Below are 12,111 nucleotides of genomic sequence, written 5' to 3' on the forward strand. Positions count from 1 at the left end.
AGATTTGTTGTGGATTAATTTCCACGAGGTCAGCTCACAGGGCATTTTGGGGGGCCCTCCAAAAATGTCCTATATAGAGAATTTGTATTTTAATTTTGGAGATGATGAATTGTCATGTTAAATATTTAGACTTTTTACCTAAAATACTCAGTTACCTTAGCAAACTAATTTTACCTTTATAAGAACTGTGTTGAGAATTCCTTCATTTAACTTTGCCTGGTAAGAATGTAGCTTCAAGGTTACACTTTTAACCTTAAGGTTAATGTTTACCAAACTTCAAACACAAATAAACATGTAGTCTATAACACACAGGAGGAGAAAAACTTTTGTTACGAAGACATATCATTTCAAACACAAATTTACATCTGTACTATCTTAGTTAAACCATTTCTACTCACACAGTTTTCAAGACCAAACGTTTCACATTTATACCAAGACTTAAAAAAAAAAGAGGAAAAAACAAATTTTTTAGGATTGTTTCTGGACATCTCCAGAAATCATGGCTGCATACAGCATTTTTATATAAAGTCAATTAAGTTTCAGAGTACTCTGAGCAAAATGGGTCGTACAAAAAATTGAGTCATTTAACTCACAAAACACAACTGGCCAGTCATAGCGCAGATCAGGGATTTATAGCTGTACTTTCAAAGGGTGAAGGGTGAAGCATGGGGGCAGACAGCATGCTTAAGATATTAAGAGAGAACAAGGGGGGAAAGAGAAGCAGTAGGGAGGTTTTGTTTTTGGGCTCTGTGAACCAGGTTTTTCAGGTCCTTCCATGTCACATTTTGGTTCCTGGAGGGTGTACTGTACCTAATCCTCTTGCGGTATTTCTTGTTCTTCAGGGATAGCAGCGCCATCTTGCGGGTATTGCTGGACATGGCGGCCACGACCCCAGACAGGTTTTGAGTAATCCTGTAGAAACACTCATGCAAAAACCCCTTCCCATGATCAATAGGGGGTTAGGCTATTTCCAAATTTTATCAAGGGGGTCTCTCCATATAACCTTAAGAGCTGGGAGGGTGGATGGTGTTTGCCAAGGAAGAATGATGGGAGGTTGATTCGAATTTTTATAAATATTAAAGAAGTTTAATGTAGTTAAGCCTTCAAATTTATGAAATATTAAAGAGGTTTAATGTAGTTAAAGCTTTTGCCAGCTGAACTTGGGGGGGTATATTCCCCCTTTTACTTTTTAAGGTTGACATGGGTCAGGAAATGGAAGTCAGCAGGATCAGAGGCAGGGGTTAACAATGTAGGCACTGTCAGAAAAATAGATTAAAGGATCCAGATACATCCTTTAAAGCTAGAAGGACAGTGTAAAGTTCTTTATACTGTGGGGAGTGGGTAGGGAGTTCAACAAAAAGAGGTGTGGGGACTGAGTCCGCTCTCATGGGGGGTGTTAACTGCTCCCACACTTGTAATGCAGAGGGATAGCTGATCAAAATAGCAGGGGGAATATCTCATCCCAGCCCACTGGAGACCTGTCTCCCAGTGTGCCACTCCAAAAAGGGCCTCAAAATCCCATTTAGGCTGGTTCTAACCATTCCTGCAGGATAGCTGCAGGCACCCATTCCTGAAAGTGGCTTCCCATAGAAGGAATAATGGAGTCAGGAGGGTAGAACGAACCATGTGTCTCCAGTCTTGGGGAGTGCCAAGGTTCTGGACAAGGCTCTGCAAAATAGATCTGGTCCATGGAGCATGAACTTCATCCTCTTTAACTGCCTGGCGAAGTCCCTTTATGTCTTGGATCACAGCCCTAAGGCTGGCCGGACTGGGGCCGCCCTCTAAGTTAGAGTCACCACTCTCCACGGGAGACACAGGAAGGGGAGCCAAAGGGGTCCCAGGGGAAATCTCAGTCTTCATGGGAGGGGGCCCTGCTCATCTCTCCCAAGATCTACGATCGTGGTCAAGAGGAACCAAGGTGGAATATAAAAGTAAATTCCAAGTGGATCAAGGACTTGCATGTTAGACCACAAACTATCAGATACTTAGAGGAAAATACTGGCAGAACTCTTTTCCGCATAAATTTTAAAGACATCTTCAGTGATACAAATCCAATTACAAAGAAGACTAAGGCAAGTGTAAACCTATGAGACTACATCAAATTTAAAAGCTTCTGCACATCAAAAGAAACCACTACCCAAACCAAGAGACCCCTCACAGAATTGGAGAAGATCTTTACACGCTATACATCAGACAAGAGTTTAATAACAAACATATATAAAGAGCTTGCCAAATTCAACAACAAGACTACAAATAATCCCATCCAAAATGGGGGGATGACATGGACAGAATATTCACCACAGAAGAGATCCAAAAGGCTGAGAAACACATGAAAAAATGCTCCAACTCTGATTGTCAGAGAAATGCAAATCAAAACAACAATGAGATACCACTTCACTATTGTGAGAATGTCATACATCAGAAAAGGTAACAGCAGCAAATGCTGGAGAGGGTGTGTGGTCAAAGGAACCCTCCTACACTGCTGGTGGGAATGTCAATTTGTCCAACCTCTGTGGAGAACAGTCTGGACAACTCTCAGAAGGCTAGAAATGGACCTACCCTATGATCCTGAGATCCCTCTCCTGGGGATATATCCTAAGGAACCCAACACATCCATCCAAAAAGATCTGTGTACACATATGTTCTAAGCAGCACAATTTGTAATAGCCAAAACCTGGAAGCAACCCAGGTGTCCAACAACAGATGAGTGGCTGAGCAAGTTGTGGTATATATACACAATTGAATACTACTCAGCTGTAAAAAATGGTGACTTCACCATTTTCAGCCGATCTTGGATGGACCTTGAAAAATTAATGTTAAGTGAATTAAGTCAGAAACAGAAGGATGAATATGGGATGATCTCACTTACAGGCAGAAATTGAAAAACAAGATCAGAAGAGAAAACTCAAGTAGAGCCTGAACTAGAATTGGCGTATTGCACCAAAGTAAACCTCTGGGGTCGGGGGTGGGTGGGGAGAATACAAATCCAAGAAAGATGACAGAGGACCTAGTAGGGTTTGTATTGTTATATGGGAAACTGGGGAATGTTATGCATGTAGAAACCATTGTATTTACTGTTGAATGTAAAACATTAATTCCCCAATAAAAAAAAAAAAGAAGAACCATGGTGTGGCCCAGAGCAAAATGTCCCAGACACAGAGAACCCATCTAGTGAAAAAGGAGTAGAAGATTTGGGAATCCTCTTAATAAGAAAGAAGGTTGTCCATGACAGAGAGGTCTCAGGAAAACTACAAGAGGGAGAAAAAAAACTGCAGTGCCTTCGCACACGTGGGGCTGCAAAGAGCCAAGCAGCCATGTACTTAACACGTCTGCCACTTGTGTGTGAAGCTGGTTGCCCCACATTGGCACCAGATGTCAGGCTAGCGTCTCGAGAGAGATGACCCAGGAACCAAGCTTGTGGCAGCAGGACAATTCAAATCTTTATTCATGTAAGCACCCCAAAGACGGGCGCTAGCACACCTGACTAAGCCATGTGGTGCCAACTGCAATGGCTAGAGTCAGCCTTTCTGTCTGTATTATGCCCTCCTCCAGGTCAGGACACAGAAGAACCAAGACAGAAACGGAAGTGGCTTGACAATGCCATACATGGCTAGGAGAGGGGTGGAGAAAGGTGGGAGGGGATGGAAATGGTACCCCCCCCAGCAACTGTTGCTAGGGTCCAGAGGGCAGAAAGAAGACAGATCAAAGGAATGGAATGGGTGGGGGTCTCCCAGGCAAAACAATGATTATGCAGATAGGCCATGTTGGTATGCTTCTAAATTCTCCTTCTAAGACCCCTTCTGTTTCATTGGTTTAATCCCCCCTGCTTAACACTGTATTCTATTTACATAGCCACTGTTAACTAAGCACAACCCTGCCTCCAGGGCATTGGTTTAATCCTCACTGTTTTGCAAGCTTTTTCCTTCTCCCCACCCCTATCCTACGTACATCATCTTCGGACCTGACTCTTCCGCCTCAGGATATATAAGGACAAGATTGTGATTAGAGATATCCTAGATTGTGCTGCGTTCCACATGAATAAAGACTGAACTGTGTAGCACTCAGCCATGAGTCCCTGGTTGTCTCTCTCTCCTGCCCGTGAAGCTAGCCTGGCAAGGCCATAGCATCAGGAATGCAGGGTGTAGCAGGAGGAGCAGGCTTAATGCTTAGTGAGGCTCCTCACAATTTCCAGACAACTGTTGTTCCAGTTTCTATTTATATACATAAATTAGCCCCTCAAGTTTATTGCACAAGTTCCATGGGGCAGGCAAAAAATAAAAGGTTTACTTCTGATAGTAGAATATGTCTATATATATATGGGGGGGGCAACTGATCTGGATGTGAATCCTGCTTTGAAAAATTTCTGGCTACATGCATTTATATAAATTTTAACCTCTCTATGCCTTGCTTTCCTTCTTTGAAAAATGTAAAAGTTAGTAGGTACTGCTGATATTCCAGTAAAACAACTATATGACAAATATATCATTAGTTAAAATACAGACTGTATCTTCTAACATCAAGTTGAGCTGAAAAGAATGTTTTCCTGGGCCAGGTGCTGGTTCACCTGGTTGGGTGTGCATGTTGCCATGCGCAAGGACCCAGGTTCAAGCCCCCAAACCCCCTGCCCAGTTACCACGTCTGTGGAGAAAGTGGTGAAGCAATGTGGCAGGTGTTTCTCTCACTTCTCTATCACCCCCTTTCCTCTCAATTTATGGTTGGCTTTATCCAATAAATAAATGAAGATTTTAAAAAGGAGAAAAAAAAGTTTCCCTACCAGTGACCAGTCTTGAGGGTATGCTTTTGGCAAAAGGTAAACTGACAATTTCAAAGGTTTTCTTCTGCCAATACAGCTACTGTTTGTGGCAGACAACTAAGAGTAGGAAAGAAGAAGTGAAACCTGGGGTTCCTTCCTCTCCTGTCCCACTCGCAGACATTTAGTCCTGTTAACCACAATGATCTGCAAATAAGTTTGGGTATTTAAGTCTCAGCTCTGTTCTATGGCTGAAACTTGTCATCTAGGCTAGTTTATTTTATAACAAAATGATAATTCAAAGGTGAAATATGGCCTAATCTATTGGGATGAGCTCTCAAAAGGCCATGTGAGACCTCCTGTGAGAGAGTCTATCTGATCATTCCAGCATAGCTCTTCTATTTGAAGGTTTGGTACACATCTTTCCCTTCAGATTGTTAAAATATATAAAAAATATATAAAAAGATCAAGCTTCTGTCTATATGTCTTTTGTAGTAGTATAATCTGCCACTCACTTGCTTTACTCTCTCCCCGTTACCAAATAAAGGAAAAATTGCAACACAAAACTATTCCATACATTTGTTTAAATATGCTTCCCAATAATGTATAACTAAATAAATTCCTAAACTAAATAATGTATAACTAAATAAATTCCCAGTAATGTATAACTAAAGTTCATAAATATATTTTATTTGTATCTTGAAGATGGCAACAGTGTCTGGACAGAAAAAAAAAGGTTTAACTTTTAGCTAATTTTTCAATTGTATTAGGATAATTCTGTTTCCACCACTGGACAGCTATGAAAGGGAAATAAAAGAGTTAAAATGAACCTGCACATTTCTTACTGATCTTCTATCTTTTTAGTCTTAATGGCTTTTGAATTATGTTGTGACTTCTGTTGATGACAATGTGTAGACATTACATTTCTTTGTGTAACAATGTTCTAGTATTAGGAAGTTTTGAGGTTCATATAGCACACAGCTGTTACAAAAAAGAAGCATTTTGTGTATTCTTAGATCTTTACATTTTTATTTTGAAACAATATTCATGTTAACATTTACTTTTAAACAGAATGATGCATTAATTAAATGCCTTGTCATAACTCTTATAAGCTCTGTTAGAAAAATAAACATCTTACAACAAAACTACAGTGTCAGCTCTTTAATAAATACACAAAATAGAAGTTAGTAGTCAGAATTATGAACAGGTTCATAGTATATCCTTTGAGATAATTAAATTCCCCAATCTTTACATAATATTTAAGACAATTTGGCTTGACGACTAATTCAAACCAGACATGAGAACTTGTTTAATGGGATCTTTTCCTTCCTTTGAGCTAATTTATATTCAAATGTTTTAACTTAAGATATACTCTATATTGTTTCTTTTGACAGAGATAGGATTTGTTAAGTGAAAGAAAATAAATTATATTGTTGACAATTAAAAACATTTCTATATTATTTTGCAGATGTTTAAAAAACTTTAATGAAATAGCTGGTAAATTTAATTTTAAAGTTAAAATAAATATACATAAAATGAATTTCTATAATATGTGCAAGTTTATATTCTCTCAATTTAGAATAAAAATATTTTAACTCTCTAATCCAATTTATGTACCGTACTTCTCATTGTCTGAACTTATCACCAAAATTACAAAATGTATAGTCCTTTACACATATTTTCTATCAAGGGTTGCAGCATATATTTCATTTATTGTGAGGTTACTTTAACTGCAGTAGGTTGTAGAATCTTGAATTCTAATTATTAGTGTTAACTTATAATGATGAATTTTTTAAACAATGATGGATTTTTAAAACATTTTATTCATCTCTTGGACAGAACATAAAAAACTGAGAGGATAAGGAGAGATAGAAAATGATAAAGAGGAACAACTGCAACGTTGATTCACCATTTGTGAAGCTTCCCCCCTACAAGTGGAGACCAAGGGCTTGAACTCAGGCCCTTATGCATTGTAGCATGTGTGCTCAACTGGGTGTGTCACTGCTTGGGCTCACAGTGAATTTTATTCAGGAAAGTATTCCAGGTAGATTAGAAGAGTAGTGTTATCACTCTCAGGTATTTCAATAAGAGCTGCCCAGACAGATGAATAGTTCTTTCATATAATTCAAATAGCTTAGATATGAAGTCTTATGATAGTCACTACATGTACTTACAGTTAAATTTACAAAATTCAAAAGGAAAAATCAAGAGAAGGAAAATAATAAAGAATGCAAATTGTAGTCGTTTGCAAAGGGAAAGGTTTATTTTAAAACAGTACTGATTGTTTGATATTTTTCGTTTGTCATTGACATAAGACATGCAGATGCTAGAAAATCTAATTGCTGTGATTCTGTGTAATACTTTCCAGTTGATTCTTTTGAAATATGAGATGATCACATGGAAGGATCATTTAGAAGAGAATAGCATGAGTAAAAAAAAAATGTTAACAAAACTGAGAGAAATTCACCCACTCTTGGCCGTTAAATTAGGGTTTGTTGGAAAAAAAAATAGGCTTTGTTGAAATTGCAATACAGCCATAAAGTACAGACAAGAGAACTTCATAACCTAAGGAGATGCAAACTCTAAGCTAATAATCACATATAAGGATCCATAATGATTTGCATGTGTTTCAGTTGTACTGAAAACTGACTTGTGTTATCCAATGGATTCTCAAATATTTATAACAGGAATGTTCCTATACTTAAGAACATTTAGTTAAAACGAATTAGTGTAACATTTATTCAAGCACAACTTTTAACACTGCACAAAAGCTGCCAATAATTACAGGATGCATCACAATATCAGAGATGTTAAATTAGAAAGGCAATGTCTCATACACAATGAAATACATATATATATGTATATACATATATAATCAGTTACACATAAGTTATGAAGGGGAAATGATCTGAAAGAACACTAGTTCTATATTTCTCTGAAAATACTGTGCATTTTTCTTTGCATGAAATGAAGCTTAATGTCAATACAAATAAGTAATTAAAAATTACATGTTAGAACATAACAAAATAAAATATGCACACCACTGAATTCCAAGTAGCTATATTTCACTTGATAATTTTATGAAAATATATAAATTTCAAGTCCTTGAAAACTTGAATTATGTTCAGTTTTAAAAATTTTAAATCTTAAGGTTTTTAAAGGTTATTTTTTTTCAGGAGCATAGATTAAAATAACTTTAAAAATTATTTTAAAAAAGTGTATTGAAATCAAGAACGTCGTTATATCATTTCCCTTGGTTATTTACCCACACACAAGCATGCGTGCCACACACACACACACACACACACACACACACACACACACAGTTTGAGCTTGTAACTTTGTTTAGTATGTTAGGAAACAGGTAAGTGGAAAAAAACAGGAGTAAGAAAAACTCACAGACTAATATATTTATCCAGGTATCAAGAGGAAGACAATTTTTTGAGAAAATATGTATAGTTCATTATGATCGTATTGCAGTATTTCATGTATACTTGTAGATGTTATCATGGAGATTAACTATGCACTCATTAAGTTTGGAATTAGTTAAGTATTACATTTGATTAACTGACTAGTTTTAATTTTGAGTTTTAAAAAATTTCCCCTCAGAGAAACCTAATATTTCCTAACTTACATAAGCAAATTTAGACAAAGATTAGCATAAAATCAGGTTTTCAGTGATTTTTTTTGAGTCTTGCATAGAATGTTTGTGATTTAATACATATAACTAAACTTCCAAACAAAGTTATCAAATTCTTCTAAATTCATGCACACTGCAGTGTAAGGATGTCTGCAAAAAAAGAGCAAATACATACAGTTACATTGTAGTGTTACATATGGCACATTTCTCAATCATTACATAGTTTAGGAAAAAAATGCTGTCATTAAAAGTGTTCAAGTTCTTAATTTTGCTAGGCATTTAAAATTTCATTATTGGCATTCAATATCAGTGAATCTCAAAAGGCTCCTGTGGTCATATTAGCTTAAAATAGGCTCTATTTACATAAATTATTTAGTCTAAGTATACCCTGTTTTCCTTTATCTTTTAATAATTCTAACTAGTCAAATATTCATTTTCTTCTCTCAGATCACTATAAAAATATCAATTATTCAAGTAAAATATAAACAAATTCTAAAACCTTTAAGCATTATATTTTTAAGTAAAGAAGAGGAAAGTACAACACATCACAAGCATTAATGACAGTAATTATCTATCACTGAATTGCCTATTGGGAAGTTTGTCCCTTCTTATAACATTAACAGCCTTGATCCATTACAAATTAGTGCAAAATAAAGTGTGTTTAAATATCAACTTTTGGTGTTAAAGGTATTCTTTTTATTATGTTCTTTTTGATTCAATATAATAGTTTATGAACATATTAATGTTCATTTAATGAACTATTGGAATTTTAATTTGTGGATATTTCCCACCATTTCCATTTAGAGAACTATCAAGTGTTCATTTATTTTATTTTTTTAGAAAGGATATTATATTTAACAGGCAAGTTGTAATATAAAAATTTTATATTATACTTAGATGATCTGAGGAATATAACTCAAGTGAGTCACAGCACTGTGTTATGTCAATCTCCAATCTTTCATTTGGTGAAGGGAATATCCTTCAATTTAGTGTCATAATTACTTCACTGTAGGGATTGTTTTATGGAGTTGCTTTATTGGCTGGCTCCATAATGATTTATTACATGTTTTAAATCTTTACATTTAGAATATATGGTAGTATTTATTCTTCATTAAGAAGCAACTACATAGCAGTCTAGCCAACTCAAGTACGTGAAAACAGAAATTCTGGGATGTTAAATGTAATAAACTGAATAATAGCTTTTGTTGTCAGAGGTAAAGTTCTAGATGCAAGGCTTCTGAACTTTTAGCTAATAAAATAAACTAAATAAGCCTGCAAGGGAATGATAACTGTAAAGCAGTTGGCCTCGGACAAAATAAAAGTTCATGGCCTCTGTATCAAGCTCCCAGGCTGAGTACTATACAACTCCAAAGGGTAATAATGTTCACATCTAGAAAGTGTGTAAATGGATTCTCCTGCAGATAGGTCTTGCTAAAGTTTCTTACAAGTTTGTTAGCAGGAAAAGCTTGGAAACCAGCCATAGAAAATTCAGTTTGAACTACTCTTTTCTGTTTTGCTTTGGAATTTTCTCATTCTCATATACTTAAGGCTTGAGTAGATAACAATTGAAAACAAGTGCCAATTAAATATTTTAAAAATTCAAGAGGTAGCAAGATACTGTACAATCAATACTGGCCTGGCAATAAGAAAGCATGTTCTTTTCAAATATCGCCACTTAACTACTTGGGTGGTTTTTGAGATATCACTTAAAATTTCTGAGTCTCAGTTTCCTAATTATTGATAAAAGGTTAAGTTAGCTTATTTATAAGATATTGTCTATCCTACTTCTGTCGGATACTTCCATATATTTTGGTGGTGGGATGGGGGGGGAGAGAGGACTTAGAAAAAGGGAATCACTAGGCCATACTGAAGGAGAAAAATAACAATATAGCTTAATATAACTTTGCATTTGAAAAATGCTAATAGTTATGTTGAGTAAATAGCTGAGAAAAATCATTCAAAAGGTGGCATATTGCTTGAGTAGAGTTTCTAAATACATTGCTAATTTCTTTTTTTATATATTATTAATTTCAACCTGATATTTGAGCAAATAAAATGGTGAAATAGTCCATCCAGTTTACCACTAAAAAGATACAAAGCTCCACATCTGCAAACAATGAAGCTGTTAAGATTCTGAAGTTACTTTACAGTGTCCTTATTAAACATTCATCCTTTAAAACCAATATTCTAAAAAAGTGACATTGTATTTTTAGGATTTTATGGCAGTAGTAACTTAGCACTTATTTAATCCAGTCATTTGTGACATATAAATTTATCCTGTAAGAAAGAAAAATAAAAAATGTAGGCAAAGAGGAAAGAATGTTGGGATTAGTATCTACCTAGTACAAAGAAGAAAACAAACATACATGCATAAAACTAGTTTCAAAGTCAATTTCCTTCAAGATTAATGTCCTATCTGTTTACCTGTTAAAAGAGTGAACCATTTATTCACCTGACTTCTTTGTTTATTAACTTCCAATTGTTTGGCAACATTAACATAGCTGCCTTATTATTTTATTTTATTTTATTTATCATTCAAATGGTAGATTCAGGGAACTGTACCCTTGTAGTGACACAATGCCAAAACTATCTCACAGCATTCTCTCTGAGAAGCATAGTAATGGCAGGTACCTGTAAAGTGTAATCAGTGCTCTTCAGATGATCTACATTCTATGCTGATCTAAATAAGTTATATATTACAGTAAAGTGCTACAATGACACTAGTCTCAAACAGTAGTAAGACACATTTTTTCCTCTGAAAAATTCAGCAGCGATGTGAGTCACATGGTGATAAGGATGCTTGTCGATCTTCATTTTAGGGGACAACAAGCAACCAAGATGTAGACATTGTCTTCTCCTGTGACTTTTAAAATTGGAACTTTTAAGACTGATTATCAGAAATCCAGTTTCCAACACAGTACTTATTTATCTTTTCAGAAGTTACACCTGAAAGTTTCATGAGCATTTAATTTGCTGAGATCTATTTTTATTTCTTCAGGTTTTTCACGTCGATAGGTTACTGTTCTTGTACAAACACTTTGCAGAATCAACTTGTCCTGGGTAAAGAAGAGATATTATCACTAGTTTAAGGCCTAAATATTATAAATAGACAATGGAAAATTAATACTAATTCTTTTCTATCATTCACTGACCTTTTTTGAGGTTGACACTCTGTAATCTGCTGAGGACTTAATTTTATTACTATTCCATTGTAGTATCACCTGTCTGATGATAAGGACTTTAAGCAAACCAATCAAGAATGTAACTATGAAGATAATGAAAAATATTCTCAAGTAGCTTGGACTGGAGAAACATTCTGTAGTGAAGCGAACAAATAAATGGATTAAAAACTGTAACAAGTAAATCAAAGGAGTCTAATGAGTAATAGTGTTTACTATATAAATTAATAGGACCAGAGGATACCCTATCCATTAATTTAAAATCCACAATTTAATTGTTCTAGCTAGAATATTCCAGATATTTTAACCAATAACAAGTTTATCCATAACAGAGAAGAGGACCATTTTGTTAACTGCTAGGTGAAAATTGAATTTTAAAATCATTTAACTGTTCTGGGCATTAGCATATATTTCTTTTGCTATACTTGCTTTTCATATGTCTTACAACATAATGGAAAATAAAGTAAACATTTGCAGAAAAGATCAGTACTATTCCAACAGATGAATACACTTTCTCTGAAATTGCTATGCAAATTTTCATT

General features: G+C 35.3%; 1 protein-coding gene across 4 annotated transcripts in view; it reads right to left on the reverse strand.

Annotated features, from left to right (window-relative positions):
- Nucleotides 1-6,548: 6,548 nt before the first annotated feature.
- The window catches only part of ITGB8 (integrin subunit beta 8), a 113,226-nt gene continuing 107,663 nt past the window's right edge, over nucleotides 6,549-12,111 (reverse strand). For all 4 annotated transcript variants that reach the window (XM_060196113.1, XM_007532261.3, XM_060196114.1 and 1 more), the window contains 2 exons: nucleotides 11,543-11,706; nucleotides 6,549-11,446 (listed from right to left, as the gene is read on the reverse strand). In XM_060196113.1, coding sequence (XP_060052096.1) covers nucleotides 11,324-11,446; nucleotides 11,543-11,706 — 287 coding nt within the window. In that variant the 3' untranslated portion in view covers nucleotides 6,549-11,323. The remainder of the gene's footprint in view (nucleotides 11,447-11,542; nucleotides 11,707-12,111) is intronic.

This window comes from Erinaceus europaeus, chromosome 8 (assembly GCF_950295315.1).
Source record: "Erinaceus europaeus chromosome 8, mEriEur2.1, whole genome shotgun sequence".
Taxonomy (NCBI): Eukaryota; Metazoa; Chordata; class Mammalia; order Eulipotyphla; family Erinaceidae; genus Erinaceus; species Erinaceus europaeus.